Below are 16,391 nucleotides of genomic sequence, written 5' to 3' on the forward strand. Positions count from 1 at the left end.
GGCCTTTTGACCATGTAGACTCATGCAAGTCAGTTCACTTCTTGGTGCCGCCATTGCTGTAATGTCAGCAATGTCAGTACCTCCTCCCTTAGGGCTGTCATGTGAGTTTCATTAGTGACAGAGGTAATTTACTAGCACTTAGTAGGCGCGTCACAGATGGGTGGCTGTAAGGACCATCCACGCTTCTTCCTGCTGCACATCTCGAGTGGACAGCTGGATGGATTATTCTGTCCCCCCTCCCAGTGGACCCTGTTCAGTGGCAACCACAATGCCGACCTTACCCCTGTCGTTTCCTTTGCCTACTCTTCAATGTCAGGTGCCCGGCATTATACAGCGTGTCCTCGTGCACTGGAAGTGACCCCCATCTCTGTCCGGTGGATGTAGTCCCCTGCTCTCCCTCGAGATGATTTGGACCCAGGATCCCCCGGGCCCACCATCATTTTCTCTCTTTCTTTCAGGAATCTACCCCTGGGCAGAGAGGGGCTGACCACACTCAAGACACAACCTGTCCCTTCCCTGTTCTGAGACCAAACACCTACGGGGGCTTCCCCGGGGCCAGGAGGCAGGCCCTAGGGAGAGAACAGCCATGGGCCTTCCACAGCCACAGCCTTTGGGGGTGACACCTTAGGAGTGCAGGGGGTGAGGGGGACAGCTTTCGTGCACCCCCTTCTGCAGGGAAGGAGGGAGCTGAGACTCGGACCCCGAGCCCAAGCCCCGGGCAGGGGCATGGACCAGCATCTGTGAAGAGCCAGAGCTGATGCCAGGCCCCCAGGGGGCAGGAAGAGCCCCCGCCATGAGCCTGGGCAAGCTCTCACCCGTGGGCTGGGTGTCCAGCTCGCACGGGAAGAGGCGGCTAACGGCAGACATGATCAGCCCCCCGCTTGGGGACTTCCGCCACACCATGCACGTGGGCCGTGGCGGGGATGTCTTCGGCGACACCTCCTTTCTCAGCAACCACGGGGGCAACTCGGGGAGCACTCACCGCTCACCTCGAAGCTTCCTGGCCAAGAAGCTCCAGCAGGTGCGGCGGGTGGGGGTGCCTCCCCGGCGGATGGCCTCCCCACCTGCACCCTCCCCTGCTCCACCCGCGGTCTCCCCGATCATCAAGAACGCCATCTCCCTGCCCCAGCTCAACCAGGCCGCCTACGACAGCCTCGTGGTGGGCAAATTCACCTTCGACCGCAGCCCTGCCAGCTCCATGGACGGCCGCTCCAGTTACGGTGAGGACCCAGGCTTGCTGCTCATTCTGTAGGGTTTGATGGGTCAGCCCAGCCTCCGAGTGGCCGCTTTTCCCCCACGTTAGTTTGGTTTCCCCATGGAGGTCAGGCCCAGTCTGCAGACCGTGGATGGGGTGGGGGCTAAGGGGCACAAGCCAGCTCACTCCCCAAAACCCAAAACACACTGAGGTTGAGAGGTGAGGAGCTTGAGTTGGACTCCTATGGGCCTCTAACCTGCCCCGCTGTGTCTGGGCCCCTGGCCAAGCCAGCCCATCCCCTCCTGTCCACTTCAACGGAAGCAGCCCTCTTGAATCAGAATGACAGAGTGGAGAGACTGGGAGTCTGGGCTCAGGATTAAAATCCTGGTTCTGCCTGATGTCCGACAAGCCAGCTGGCCTCTATCAGGTCAAGGCCTGCCTGTATCATGGGTCCACAAGGGTCGTTGCTGGGATCCACAGATGGGATAACATGCATCAGGTATGGCCCCAAGTCGCAGAGTAGGTGCTTAGGACACAGGACTCACTGCTGTATTGTTATTTGAACAGAAGTTCCTGTAACTTGGCCAGTTTGGAAAAAACACTCCCAGGGACAGTAGCCAGAAGTCCCTCCTGCTGTGGGGCGAGTGGCCAGGGCCACTTGGGAGCCACTGCTCAGCTCACCTGGGAAGTGGAGCCCCTGGGAAGTGGAGCCCCTGCTGCCCCCTGGTGGCCGTTCCCTGCCATGTGGCTTTGCCTCACCGCCAGGGGCTTCCTCCAGTGCTCCGCCTCCCCACTGCGCTGCTCAGATCTCCCATGGGGGGCTGGTCGGCAGTAAACACCCCCGGCCTCGGGCCTGACGGTCTTGGAGCAAGAGTGTGGTCCAGAGATCCTTCGAAGGGCATCTGCCTGTCCTTTGGGTCTGTGATTTCTGTGCAGTCAGATCCTGGTTGCTGGTTCTTTTCCTGTGCCTACAAACCAGCTCACGAGCTGTGGGTTCGCCTGCAACCCTCGGCCCCTGTCATGGAAGGGGACCAGGGACCATGACCATCAGTTGGGACTGAGAGCCAGGAGGTTTGAGCTCCAGACTTGGCTCCACCCCCTCAGACTCTGTGCCCCAGGGCAAACCTTTCCCCTTGTCTCCAACTGAGTCTTACTTCCTTAATGTGCAAAATGGGAGTGAGGACTGTGTGTCCATTTTCCACTTCTAGACTTGATAAGAAGATCCTATGAGAGACTCCAGGGTTCACTATATTGGAAAGAGGGGAGAAACTGAGGCCAGATGGGACGAGTGACATGCTAGAGGCCACTTAGCAACCTGGGCCCGGTCCTGGCTCTCCCCTCCCCAGTTCCTGGTTAGGGACCCCAGCTATGACCCTGCTCCCCATTTTTCTTCCAGGCGTGGACTCTGGGTTCTGCACTATCTCCCGCCTGCCTCGCCAGGAAAAGCCTCGTGACCGAGACCGTGATAGTACCTTCCCCCCGGAGTCCGGGCTTCACCGCTCTGACTCCCTCCTGTCCTTCCACCTGGACCTCGACCTTGGCCCATCTCTCCTCAGTGAGCTGCTTGGGGTCATGAGCCTTTCAGAAGCCTCTGCAGCTGAGACCCCACCCCCCACCACAAGCCCCCCGGCCCCTGCTGCCAGTCCCTCAGCCCCTGCCTCAAGCCCCCAACCCCTTGGACACTGCCCCAATGGGGTAACTACTGGGTTGGGCCCAGCAGCTGAGATGAGGGCCAGCCCGATGGAAGAGTATCCCCGTGCACCTGCTCACATGGCCCCTGGCAGGCACTGGGGAGCAGGCTGGGGGGACAGGGACAGGCAGGACAGCCGCCACCACACTGAGATAGATTCCTGGCCAGAGCCCAGGAAGGTGCTTCCCCAGGCTCGGGCTTCTTGGGAGAGCCTGGACGAAGAGTGGGGGGCTCCCCAGGCAGCCAGCAGAACCCCCGTGCCCAGCACAGTGCAAGCAAACACCTTCGAGTTTGCTGATGCTGAGGAGGACGATGAAGTCAAGGTGTGAGCTCAGGACCCTGCCTGGGCCCAGGGCGCCGCCCAGGAACAGCCCAGGTGCAGAGCCTGCACCTGACAACTAGGTCTCCTGGTGATTGATGGAAGAGCCGAGCCGCCCCCCAGCTCCTCCGCACCTCTGCAGGACAGACGAGGGAGGGAGGCCGGAGGAGACCAGGCTCATTCTGGGTCCTGCTGGGCTGCCTTGCCCTGCTCCCCCTGCCACTCTGGACCCACAGCCATTCCTGAGGCCCACCCCCACCCCTGTGCCACCCCCCCGCTGGTTGTGGAGGGCCCAGCTTCACAGTGCAGCCTTTGTGCTGGAAAAACTGTCCTTGCTGGGGGTGGAAGGGGGGGCAGCGGGGTGCATACCACACAGGGCCTTTGTCTCCTCTCCCAAAGGGACCTCCTGTCCCTAGCTTCATCCTAGAGCTGCCCCAAGCAGGGTCCCTGCTGCATGCCCGAGAGCCCCAGCCCTTGCCTAAGGCTGCTTCCCTGACTTTACAAACCTAACCCCTGGCTTATCCCAAAAGTCTCAGAGAAAAGTCAGGTGTGACCTCACAGGGGAGGAATCCCACCTTCCTGTGCACCCTAGACCCGCTTCTGGGTCCTGATTAAAAAAAAGCTTTTTGATAAAAGGTGTCCTGCAAGATGCTTGGGGACCTGGGAGAACATGGTCCCCATCCACCTGCTTAAACGGCCTCCCGTCATGTTTGGAAAAACCAAAGAATCACGGTACCTCTCCGCACCCCCATCACCCACACCCCCGGGGCCCCCCAGTGAGGGGAGGGGCCGAGGCAGGGGCTAATGAGTAACCAGGTTGGAATGAATGTTCCCGTGATAAAGAGGCCCAGGTGGGAGCCTTATCTGCAGTTCCTGGAACAGCCCCTGGCCCAGGTGCCTGGAACCAGGGCCTGCCCCATGATCCCAGGGGGCAGCCTGGCGCTTGGCTTGGTGATAATCGAAGACAAATAGGCAGCAGTGGGTGCTCGCAATGTTTGGAAGCACGTCCCAACCCCCACCTTGCGGCCCTGTGACCTCGAGCCTCAGTTTCCTTCTCCGTAGCATGAGGATGCTGAGGGCGTGACAACGTGTGGAAAACACTGGCCATGGAAAGACTGGCTAAAGATAGGTTCTTTTGTTGGTTCTTAGCCTTAGGGGAGGAGAGGAGGGTCCCAGGGGCAGGAACCACTGGTCCTGTGTGAGTGGGTAGAGAAGCCTGGGAGAGGGCATCTGCACCCGGGGTCTTCACTCCAGGGAGGTGCTGTCCCCTTAGTCGATCTTGAAGGAGGAGACGCTCAGCCCGTCCAGCACACTCAGGTAGCTCAGGTGGCTGTGGCCCAGCCTGTTGGGAAAGGTCAGCTGGTGCCCATCTGGCAGCTTCACTTTGAATCCGTCATTCCCAAAGGTCACGGTGATCTGTGGAGGGAGGAGGGTGTCAGGGAGGCAGGAGGCCCTGGAAGTGGGCCGGGGCGGCCCTCGGTGGCTCAAAACAGTGCCAACAAGTGTTTAGGCCAGGGGGCCCTACCCTCTGGGCTCTCCCAGTGACCTCCTTCTCAGGCACTTTTCCCCTTCGACCTCACCTTGACTTCTGACCCGGGGCTGAAGCACATGTGACCTTCCCGTTGCTCCTGCCCCCAGCTGCCATCCCTCGAGTTGCAGACAATAGTGGAGTCACTGAAGCGTGGGTTGAAATGCAGGTTGAGCTTCTCTGACCCCTGGCCCAGATTGATCACAAATCTGCGGGGCGTGGGGGGCGGGTGTAGGGTGACAAGTCAGGATTGGAGGCCAGCCCTGGGGGAAACTGCTTGGGTTGACCACAAGATGAAAGGATCACGAGAGAAAGTGTTAATTGCAGCCCGTGCCTTAAAACAAAGGAGGCGACAACCCGACAACCCGGTCAAACTTAGCATGGGGAGTGCCGAGTTCGTTTGGTGCCCAGACTCAGGCTCTGGACAGGAGAGTCATTGAGAGTGACAGTCTCTGGGATGGGAGATGCCCATCCTGGCGGGGGAGAACTGCTGTCCTCAGGTATCTGGAGGCCTATTGAGTTTGGCCCTAAACATTTAAGCTAAGGTTTAAACGTTAAATGTGAGCTCCCTGTCATTGCAGGTGCTCGATCAGGGCTTGTGTGAGTTCTTGACCGCATCACTACAGCCTGGCTTAGGCTGTCAAGGTGCCTGAGAGTAGGACACGCTGTGTCACAAAGAGGGTGCCTTCAGAGGGGGGTCTCAGACCCGAGGACTCACAAATGTCTGTAAACTCGAGGAACCCAAGTAGGAGGAGGGGGTGACCTTGCTCTTGGCTCCTCCCGCCTACATCAGCCCGCGCCTTCCCAACCAAAAGCTCATGGAGATTGGCCCCAAGAAATTCTCTATCGGTTCAGCACACAGGTAGACCCTGACGCTGAGCTGTAACATGGAGAGGGTCACTGAGGCCCCTTATAATGGAGAGGAGGCAAGTGAGATCCCTTGGCGCCTCCTGGTGGCTGTCTCTGGTGTAACGTGAGAGGCTGGCCCTCTGCCCGTTCAGCGGGGTAAAGAGGGTGATGGAGGGGGCGGGCGTGGGCTTTCAATAGATAACCTGACCCCCAGGGAACTGGACAGAGCTCCAGGGGCTTCTCCACCTGCCCTTTCAACATCTTTGGAGACCATCTTTGGGGAGTTGAGCATATAGCATGAGCTGTGAAATTCTGAGGGTCCCCAAGCAGCCTCAGCCATGAAGGCAGGCCCCTCACAGGAAGGGAGCCATCGGGGGTATGGGAGGGTGTGAGAGTGAGCAAGGATGTAAAAAAGGCCCCTTTGGCCTGAGGTCGCTGTTCTCTGTGTGCATCTCACAGGGCTGCCCTGCTGGCTGCCACCTTCCAGGCCTGTTCGGGCCTGTGGACAGCTCCCCTGCCCCCTTCTGCCCCCCCCCCCCCCCCCCACCCCCACTCCCCACCGCTCCCTGCCCCTCCCCTTGCTCACCCATCAGCATCACTGGCAATCTTGCCCTTGATCTTCAGGGTTGTCCCCAACTTCATGTCCATGTTCGTTATCTCAAATTTTCCCTGTGCCGACAGAGAAGCATTCCACAAAAAGCCCATCACACGCGTGCCCGGAGCCTTTCTGCTGGCGGCGCCCGCTCACAAGCACCGTCTCGTGGGGCTGCACACTCAAGGGCACCGAGCTGGGAAGGGTTCCCCCACCATTAATATAAGAGATTTGGACTGGGTGCTCTCTGGAGCAGGAGGGAAGAGAGGGCAGGGATGGGATGAGCGGAGAAGCAGAAAGAGGGTTGGGAAGGTCTCTGGGCCACAGAGCTCCCCCCACCCCCAGACACCGAGGACAGGGACGACGTCATCCCTGCCACACATGACCCCTCCCCCGTGGCATTCACGTTCTGCATCTTTTTTTTTCTTTTTTTAAGATTGTATTTATTTATTTGACAGAGAGATAGCGAGCACGAGTAGGTAGAGCGGCAGGCAGAGGGAGAGGGAGAATTAGGCTCCCTGCTGAGCAGGGACCCTAAATCCCAGGACCCTGGGATCCTGACCTGAGCCGAAGGTAGCCGCTCAACCGACTGAGCCACCCAGGTGCCCCACACATTCTGCATCTTATCCGTCCTGGCTTGAATGGTGTTTCCCAAAAAGTCATGGCCACCTAACACCCGAGGCTGTGACCTATCTGGAGATAGGGTCTTTGCAGCTGCAATCAAGTTAAGAATTGCGGGCCTTAAGCCCAATATGACTGGCATCCTGATAAGCAAAGGGAAAGTGGGTCCAGGGGCACAGACATGCAGAGGAGAAGGCTCCGAGGACAGAGGCAGAGATGGGAGCCATCCGGCAGCAGCCAAGGACCACCGGACTCCCCGCAACCACCGGAAGCTGGAAGAGACCAGAAAGGATCCTTGCCTGGAGCCTTCAGGGGAGACCTGACCCTGGCGACCCCTGGATTTCAGACTTCTACCCTCTGAAACTCTGAATCAATGTGTTACGGCAGCCACAGGACACTCAGACACCTTCTGATCCTCAGACGCCGTCGGTGACCGGTTCACAAAGGCAGGAAACTGAGGCTCAGAGAGGGAGAGTGACTGGTCTGAAGACACACAGCCAGCTATGACAGAGAACCAGGGACCGCAAAGAGGATCCACTCAAACTCCTGCACTTCACAGGTGGTGACCTTGGGCCACTTCCGACCCCAGCCTCGGTTCCTTCATCTCTGGAAAGCTCAGTCGAAAGGCGCCTGGATGGCTCAGTTGGTTCACCTGCCTTGGTCTCAGGTCACGACCTCGGAGTCCTGAGTTTGAGGCCCGGCTCAGCAGGGAGTCCGTTTCTCCTTCTGCCCCTCCCCCTGCTCGTGTGCATGCTCTCTCCCTCTCTCTCAAATAAATAAATAATTTGTTTAAAACTCAGTGGGTGTTGGCAATTATTATTACTCCTAATATTATTATTATTATTATTATGGATAAGCAACGGAGTGTAGAGAGGGGGAGAGGCAGGTGCGGGCTCCCGCTGCAGGGTGGTGGGAAGAGCAGAAAACACCCCTGCGACAGGGCGGTGGAGGCCATCGGTCTGTCTGTCCCACTCGGTCACTATACAGATAGGGAAACTGAGGCCCAGAGTAGGGCGGTGATGCTCTACTCCAGCCCCCCTCCCCACCAAGCTGCTGTGCTCAGGCAGAGATCCCGGAACAGAGGAGGGGAGCAGCCGGGAAGCCGGCATCCTCACCGACATGGTGGCAGCTCCTGGCCGCTGCTCTCAGGGGCTCCTGGAGGCCTGAGCTCAGGATCACACTTCCTGGCCCAGTTTATATTCTAGAATATTACACATTAACTCCCTCAAGGCCATAAATGGGGACTTTGGTCCCTTCTGCCGGGTGTCTCTTCATGGGTATCTCCCAGTACCCAGAGCAAACAGGTGAGAAGCTTCTCACCTGGGCGTGCCCAGCCCCACCCAGAGCATCCTCCGGACTTCCTTCTCCCAGCTTCCTGCCTCCAGCCCCCACCGCCCCCCCGCCCCGCACCCAGCCTCCAGACCCCCTGCTCCTAACCGCCCACCCCCTGCCCAGCCCGGCCAGCACGAATCTCGTGTGAGCTTGGCAAGCCACCCGAGGTCCCGAGCCCTGCTTCCTCATCCTCAAACAGAGACTTGCTCTGTAAAAAAAACCTCAAAGCTTCTCATTTTCTCTGATGTCAAGATTCATTCCGAGAGCCTTTCGTTTTGTTTTCTCCCCTCACCCTATGATTTTTCTGATTGTACGAGTAAGTCTTAAAAGCAACCCGTGGTGGATTCAAGGAAAACTCTCGAAGTATCTACATCCAACTGTTAAAAATCAGAGAAGGGAGGGGGCTGAGGTGGGCAGTTAAACTGGGGGTTTAAATGCTTTGATCTTCGGTGACGTCACTGACAGGCTCACAAAGGCAGTTCGAGATATGAAGGGTGAAAAAAGTCAGAAACAAAGCAGGCACTCACAACCCTCCCACCAGAAAGAAACCTGCTTGCTCTCCGGGTGCCTTTCCCTCCTCCTGGTTTTCTGTGGACTCATATCACAGGCCGCCCTCTGTCGATGCAGTTTTCTGTCCTGCTTCATTGAGTAAACGTTAACGCTCACAAATCTGTATTTCACAGCGCTCGTGTAATGCCCCTGAACTATCACGCTGTTCACTGGCTAAATTGATTGGACCCATTTCCTTTTGCTGAACACTTAACCTTAATTCTAAATGTTTGCTCTTAAAAGTGCGGCTGCATTAAATCTATTTGCATAGGACGTTTGACTGCATCCTGACCAGGAATTTAGGGTGGATTCCGGAAAAAGCGGGATTTTTCTAGAGCCCTGGTTTGGCTGGCCAGAGTGGTTTCCATCCAAGCTGGCAGCCGCCGCTCTGGGAGGGGGTGCGGGGAAGCCGGCCCCGCGGGGAGCCTTCGGGTGCCAGGAGCTGATGGGTGGCTTGCTGCCCAGTGCTCACAGAGGACACCACCTCCAGGCCCCCGCCAGCCTCGAGAGGAGGGTGATTTCCTCATTTTAAGCCACAAGGAAATCAATCCCTTCTCGGCCTTCCTCCCAGAGCTGCGGCAAAGCCCAAGCAAGATAAGGAGTTTTCAAGTGCTCTGTACACAAAAACCCCTAATCAACAGAAACTACGCCTTGTAAAGGTGCTATTTTTCTGATTATAGCGTAATTCTAGCTCCCTGAGGAAGGTTTCGATAAGCTCACAAAGTAGAAAGAACTTACACACTCACTTGTTTTAGAAAAGTCCTTAAAGAGGGGAGCACATGCCCACGTTCTGAATCAGACACTCTTCTGTGTGTATGTGTGACATCAGTGAAAGATTTGTTGAAAGAGGGGTACCTGAGTTTCTCAGTTAGTTGAACGACTGCCTTCGGCTCAGGTTATGATCCCAGGGTTCTGGGATCGAGCCCCGAGTTGGGATCCTTGTTCAGCAGGGAACCTACTTCTCCCTCGCCCTCTGCCTGCCACTCTGCCTCTTTGTGCTCTCTCTTTCTGTCTCTGTCTCTCTCTCTCTGTGTCAAATAAATAAATAAATAAAATTTTTAAAAATCTTTTAAAAGGAAGGGGAAAAGGAAGGGAGGGAGGAAAGAAAGAGAAGAAAAGAAAATATCTAAATGTCCAATTCTTGCATCACCAATCTGGTTCTCTTAATAACATCTGCCTCCCGGGGCACCTGGGTGGCTCAGTCTGGTTAAGCGTCTGCCTTTGGCTCAGGTCAGGATCTCAGGATCCCGGGATGGAGCCCCACATTGGTTCTCTGCTCCCCAGGGAGTCTGCTTCTCCCTCTCCCTCTGTGCTCTCTCTCTCTCACTCTTTCTCGAGAAAATAAATAAAATAAAGCCTTCCTCCTATAGGGTACTCTGTCCAGCAGTTCATCCAGCCCTCATCACAATAAACTCAACAAATGTTCAAGATGATATTTATTATGATCCCATTTTGCAGATGGGGAAGGAAGGGTCCCATGTAAGGACTGAGTAGCAGAGCTTGCCTTAGCTCCCAGCCCATGGTTCGAGGCCCTCACTTAGCAAAAGGAAGAGTTGCCCTGCAGAAGGATGACCTTTGTGTGACACACAGCCTGGGTCGTGGTGCCCAGAGATCCCTACCTCCTGCCATTCACAACTTCATATATTGATTCCTCTCAGCTGTGGCTGGACCCAGAGACTTTCATGTAACCAGGAGAATACTAGAATAGGGCAAAAGTCACAAGGTGTCACTTCCAAAATTGGGTTCTGAAAAGACTGATTACAAAAACCAACATAAAAGAGGACTATCCCCTCTCCCTCTCCCTCTCTCGCCCTCCTTCCCTCTCTCTTTGTGTCCTAACTCTGGGGGAAGCAAGCCACATTACGATCAGTCCTACCGATGAGGCCAGTGTGCCACATGCCGAGGAATCCATGTCCCCAGCCCACTGCCAGTGAAGACCCAAGGCTCACCAACAGCCTGCTGAGTGAACCTGGCAATGGATCCCCCCCCCGCCCTCTGACTGTCTTAAGCCGTGGGGTGGCTGAGGTCGCCAACAGCTTGACCGCAGCCTTGTGAGAGACCCCGCAAAGTCCTGCCTGGATTCCGGAGCACAGAAGCTGTGCAAAACCTGTTTCTGGTTTTATGTCTCTACGTTTGGATGAATTTGTTACACGGCAAGGGATAACTAGTACACTTGGCCGAACGATTACTACCAAAAGCTCGGTGGGAGAAATATCCACGAAGGCCCCCACTGAGGAATCTGCAGTCGGGGCATGTCCCTAGACATCCCATCGTACTGGTCTTCTCAAACACCCAGCTCCTGGTTTTGTGTCCTTAATTGTCCTTAATTCCTTCCTTTATGTCCTATTAGCTCTTCCTTTGACGTTTCTTTTATTTTATTGCTCTTTTTCTCACTTCTCAAGTTGAATGTTCAGTTCATTCATTTTTCATCTCATCTTTTTACCAAGAAATGTATTTGAAGCTATACATTTCCCTCGCTGCCTCTTTGGCCACTTCTCAGAAAATTTTTTTTTTAAGATTTTATCTCTTTATTTGAGAGAGAGAGAAAGAACGAGCAAGGGGGAGGAGCAGAGGGAAAGGGAGAAGCAGACTCCCTGCCAAGGAGGGAGCCCGATGCGGCGCTCGATCCCAGGACCCTGAGATCATGACCTGAGCCAAAGGCAGAGGCTTAACCCACTGAGCCACCCAGGCGCCCCACTTCTCAGAAGTTTCAAGATGTTCTGCTCATGATCCTAGTGTTACCTTGGACCGAAGCCAGACCACCAGAACGTTGTTCTCCGAGCTCAGTACACGCTTAAGAACTATTTGGGGACTGACCTACTGAAGAGAGACTCCCATCATCACTGGGGAACTGTTGGAAAATAAAATATCACGAATACAGAGTTGGCTACGTTCACGTTTGAACGTTTGCTAAGCAAACGAACCATCATAAGGCCGTCAAAGGTCACATTTTGGGGGGTGCTGCTCTAAGAGGCAACATCGAGGACGAACCACAGCAAAGCTGCTCATGTGGGCACCTCCGGGGTGCCGAGAAGGACATCTCCAAGCTGGCCACACAGGGTCTCCATCCTGGAACACAGGCACCTACGACTTTATTCAAAACACAGGGGACTGGGGGCTCCTGGATGGCTCAGTGGGTTGAGCCTCTGTCTTCAGCTCAGGTCATGATCCGGGGTCCTGGGATCGAGCCCCGCATCGGGCTCTCTGCTCAGCAGGGAGCCTGCTTCCTCCTCTCTCTCTGCCTGCCTCTCTACCTACTTGTGATCTCTTTCTGTCAAATAAATAAATAAAATCTTAAAAAAAAAAACACACAGGAGACTGAAAGTATAAAATATAGTTTGACCTTTGGGGTGCCTGGTGGCTCAGTGGGTTAACCCTCTGCCTTCCACTCAGGTCATGATCCGGGGTCCTGGGATCGAGCCCCGCATCGGGCTGTCTGCTCAGCAGGGAGCCTGCTTCCTCCTCTCTCTCTGCCTGCTTCTCTGCCTACTTGGGATCTCTGTCTGTCAAATAAGTAAATTAAAATCTTTTAAATAAATAAAGAGATCAAGCCTCAGCAGGGAGACAAGCTTGAGCACAGGAAACAACCAGAAAACAATTAATTACCCCCCAACTCTGGCGGAAGGCTGCAGAAAGTTCCAGACGCCTGGGGCGGAAGGGGTCCTCGGATGTCCTGGAGAGGGCAATATGGAACCAGTGGAATCCTGGTTCTGCCACTTGCCAGCTGTGTGACCTCAGGCCCAGTTACTTAACCTCTCAGATCGATCTCTTCTTCTGTAAAATGAGAACAAAAGTGTTAAAAGGATTAAGGGAGATAACGCCTGGAGTTTTGTTAATAGTTAACGGATATTATTTGTTATTAGGACCAGGAGTGCAGTGCCCCCCTTGTGTTGGCTGTGAGGAGGGTAACGTATCCCCCGACACACACCCACACCTGGCAGCTGCGTATGGACCCTCAGTCTCAGACCTCAGGCCTGTGAGAATGTTCTGGCAACCTCCCAGGGTCCCGTTATGACTTCTGCGAGCCCAGGGTACTTCGGCCTTCGTGGGCCTCTTCCTGCAGTAACTACGCGTATATTCATGTACACATACATAAGCACACACACCTATTGTCTTTTCCACTGCGCTCATGAATGTGTCAGTGTTCTATATTAATACACCGGAAACCAACTTAACACTGTATGTTACAACCCAACTCTGGATTTCAGCTCAGGTCGTGAGATCGAGCCCCATGGGGGGCTCTTGTGCTGAGCAGTGATCTGCTGGAGATCGTCTCTCCCTCTCCCTCTGCCTGTCTCCCCCACTCATACACACACTCTCTCAAAAAAAAATTAACGTTATATATTAAACATTTTCTCAGGGGTGGGCGAAACAGATGAAGGGGTCAGAAGGTAGTTATAAAATAAAGAAGTCACGGGAGGTACATCACGGTGACTATGCTTAATTATACTCGAGCATATTTGAAAGCTGCTAACAGAATAGGTCTGAAAAGTCCTCATCATGAGAAACAGCCAAGAAAAACAAAACAGGGACACGTGGTGGCAATGGCAGGCCGTGGTCACTTCTCCACATACACGGATGTCAAATCCTTCTCTTGCGTACCTGGAACTAATAAGGTGTGATATGTCAACTATTCCTCAATTAAAAAAATAAAAACACCCAGAGCACACACTTTTTTCGACCTGAAAGTTCATTTTCTTCCGATTTTATAAGAAATGGAAACCTTCCGGTGAGCCTCCAAAGGGTGCTGCGTTCATGGCACGGGGTCTGCCGTGGGGTTGTGGGGACTGCTGCCCACTGGCCTTTTGCTGTTGGGGGACTTTGGTCCTGAGGTCTGTGAGATCCCGTCCTATCTCCTCTCCTGTCCTGCTCCTCCCAAAGAACAAACAGCCCAACGCATCCCTGGTATTCTTCCTGCTTTCCTGCTCCCCTCCTCCTCAACAGCCTCCTTCAGATGGCAGAGGGAACAGGGCGGGAGCACGGAAGCCCCGAGCTCTGGGTATCAAATGGGAAAATGTCAAGTGTCACCTACGAGCTGAGGAGCCATGCAAGTCACTCTCAGCCTTGGTTTCTTCATCTGTGAGAGGGATCTAAGAGCGCCTTCTTCACGGGGTGGCTGGAGAATGTTTTTTTTTAATTTAATTTAAAAACTTACATGGCATGTGGGGCACATTCCTAGATGCTAAAAAGATAAATAAACTGGTATCTTCCTTCCTTTGGGAGGATTCCTGGAATGGTTCCACCTGCACTGATGACCCCAGAGCCCAGGAGAGTGGACAGAGCAGAAGCTCCAGTGAATCTGGAGCGAGCAGCCCCACCAGCCGCGGACAGTGGCCGGCGAGCACACTCCTTCCCCTGCCCCCTGGGAGGACAGTTCTCCTTGGGAAGCCAGTGTCCATTCTGCCAGAGCCTGGGATCCTGGACAGGAGCATGGGGCATGAGAAGAAAGATCCTGGTGACAGCCAGATGTACCATACACAAATATCGAATCCACTGGGGACCCCATCTCCCAGACAGAGCTGGGGCTCGTGATCTATGCTTTCCAATCCCCGTGGAGATTAAAACCCTCTTAGTCTCGGTCTTTCTTCAGGTGTGTTAGCCTCAGGCACAGGGAGGCTGGTCTGTTGCTGTGTGACCTTGGGCAAGTCACGCAACCTCTCTGGGCTTCAGTTGTCCAACTGTAAAATGGGAACTGTCACACCTCCCGGGGTCACACCTCACTGGGTGGATATGAATCTTAAAGGAGAATGTGCATGAAATGCTAAACACAGTGCTGAGCCAAGTTCAGTGTTGGATAAGCATTTGCTGGTATTAAATGTTATCTCTTGGGCCGACTTGGATGTTAGGGCTGAGGAGAAGATGTCCGGCCCAGCTGCTCCAGCGCCAAACAGCCGGCCATCCGTCCATCCTTCAAGAGACTTCCACGGGGTTCTTGCCTCATCTGCCTCAGGGATCTTCCTTATTTAACCTGACCCCAGTTTCTGTGGCTCCACTCTGAGCTCCAGCTGCTGGCTAGACCTGGCCACAGGCCTGGCTCACATCCCTCCAGGACTGCTGAGGTCCCCTGGAGCCCTGGGGTCATCCTCACCTCACCTGGAATTGGGGAGGGGCCTCGAAGGAGGAAGGATTTTGGAGAAGTGGTAGGAGAGGTTGGGCCACAGTCACTTAGCCGTACCCTCAAACTGTCCTCCACTCTTTTTTTTTTTTTTAAAGATTTAATTTATTCATTTGACAGAGAGAGAGCACAGGCAGAGGGAGTGGCAGGCAGAGGGAGAAGCAGGTTCCCACTGAGCAAGGAGCCTGACGCATGGCTCAACCCCAGGACCCTGGGATCATGACCTGAGCTGAAGGCAGACGTTTAACCCACTGAGCCACCCAGGCACCCCCGCTCCCGCTCTGTCCTCCACTCTTGCCCCACAACCTTAGCCACCCACTGGGATCTTTATAAATCTAAGACAACACCCCAGCCTCCTGCACTAAACCCTCCAGTAGCTTCTTCCAGCATTTAGAACAAAATCCTAACTCCCCTCTTGGCCAACGAGACCTACTTGACCTGATCCTGTCCACCTTGCAGCCTCATGTCACCTCCCATGTCCCCCCGGCCAGGCTGACCCTTGAATTCACCAAGCTCATTCCAGCCTCAAACCTTTGTCCTTGCTGATGCCTCTACCTAGAACCCTTCCCCAGCTCTTGGATGGAACTTAACATATCCATCTCATCCCAAAGGTGGGTGGGTGTTGAATTTAAGTTAAAAAAAAAATTTTGGGTGCCTGGGTGGCTCAGGTGGTTGGGCGACTGTCTTGGGCTCAGGTCATGATCCTGGAGTCCCAGGATTGAGTCCCACATCGGGCTCCCTGCTCAGTGGGGAGTCTGCTTCTCCCTCTGACCCTCCCCATCTCATGCTCTCTCTCTCTCATTCTCTCTCTTCAATAAATAAAATCTTTAAAAAATAAAAAAAAGATGGGCAGCTGGATGGTGGATGGGTGGCTGGATGGAGGATTGGTAGCAGAAGCCCTCATCAGAGTCCAGAAGTGGGGGAATTTGCAGGAGCTCCAATCTAGGGACGCATGGCCCCATCACTTCCCTCCCTGCCCCCCAGCTTATTACCCAGGCCCTGTGGACCAGGAAGGCTCCCTGTCAGGGTAACACCTCCCTATGCCCAGACAGTGCTGGGAAGATTTACAGAGGAGGCCATCATGTGCTGTGTTCTGTTTCATGTAAGTGGAAAGAGGAACATGTCCATAGAGAACGTCTCTCTAGAAATTAAGCAAGTGTATCAAACTGTTTCTGTCCTTAGGTGGTCCTGTAGTGCTCTTTCTGGCGGAGGGGAGACCCCAGCCCTGAGCCCCACTGCTCCTCCCGGGGCCACTCCGTCTTCCTGTGGACAATGGTCTGCTTTGATGTCCCTTATCACACAGCTGACGGAGCAGATCTGTGGGGGACAGAAACAGCCCCAAACTGACATTCCCACCCTGCTCCCCATCCCTGTCCCGGCAAACTCAAGGGCAGCACTCTATCTGCCTTGGGGCAGATGGGCGGTCTTTGTGTGGGTGAGGGAAAGGGAAGGGGCCTTTATCTGCCCCGTTTTGGTGAACAGCAGAGGAAGCTCGGCACCAGGGGAAGCTCACTCCCTCCCAAGGCCTCCAGTCCACCTTGAGCTCCGGAAGCCACGAGAAAGACTTCCCTCTTATTGAGTCAACATCCGTCACCATCTTG

The 16,391-nt window shown here is 54.7% G+C and overlaps 2 protein-coding genes across 4 annotated transcripts; one reads left to right on the forward strand and one right to left on the reverse strand.

The window, feature by feature from the left end:
- Nucleotides 1-637: 637 nt before the first annotated feature.
- CDC42EP1 (CDC42 effector protein 1) lies at nucleotides 638-3,846 on the forward strand. Its single transcript, XM_032836704.1, has 2 exons — nucleotides 638-1,220; nucleotides 2,592-3,846. The coding sequence occupies exons 1-2, from the start codon at nucleotides 758-760 to the stop codon at nucleotides 3,212-3,214; spliced, it is 1,086 nt and encodes a 361-aa protein (XP_032692595.1). The 5' UTR covers nucleotides 638-757; the 3' UTR covers nucleotides 3,215-3,846.
- A 391-nt stretch (nucleotides 3,847-4,237) lies between these two features.
- LGALS2 (galectin 2) lies at nucleotides 4,238-8,771 on the reverse strand. Of its 3 annotated transcripts, none has more exons than XM_032836743.1 (4): nucleotides 8,676-8,771; nucleotides 6,168-6,250; nucleotides 4,785-4,941; nucleotides 4,238-4,620 (listed from the first exon to the last, which is right to left on the reverse strand). In XM_032836743.1, the coding sequence occupies exons 1-4, from the start codon at nucleotides 8,769-8,771 to the stop codon at nucleotides 4,474-4,476; spliced, it is 483 nt and encodes a 160-aa protein (XP_032692634.1). In that variant the 3' UTR covers nucleotides 4,238-4,473. The 3 variants fall into 3 exon arrangements, with proteins under 3 accessions (XP_032692634.1, XP_032692636.1, XP_032692635.1); XM_032836745.1 differs by having other exon boundaries at nucleotides 4,242-4,620; nucleotides 8,654-8,688; XM_032836744.1 differs by lacking the exon at nucleotides 8,676-8,771 and adding an exon at nucleotides 7,910-7,955 and having other exon boundaries at nucleotides 4,243-4,620.
- Between the last annotated feature and the right edge of the window lie 7,620 nt (nucleotides 8,772-16,391).

Source organism: Lontra canadensis, unplaced genomic scaffold (genome assembly GCF_010015895.1).
Source record: "Lontra canadensis isolate GAN:19392208 unplaced genomic scaffold, GSC_riverotter_1.0 scaffold93, whole genome shotgun sequence".
NCBI classification, from domain to species: Eukaryota; Metazoa; Chordata; class Mammalia; order Carnivora; family Mustelidae; genus Lontra; species Lontra canadensis.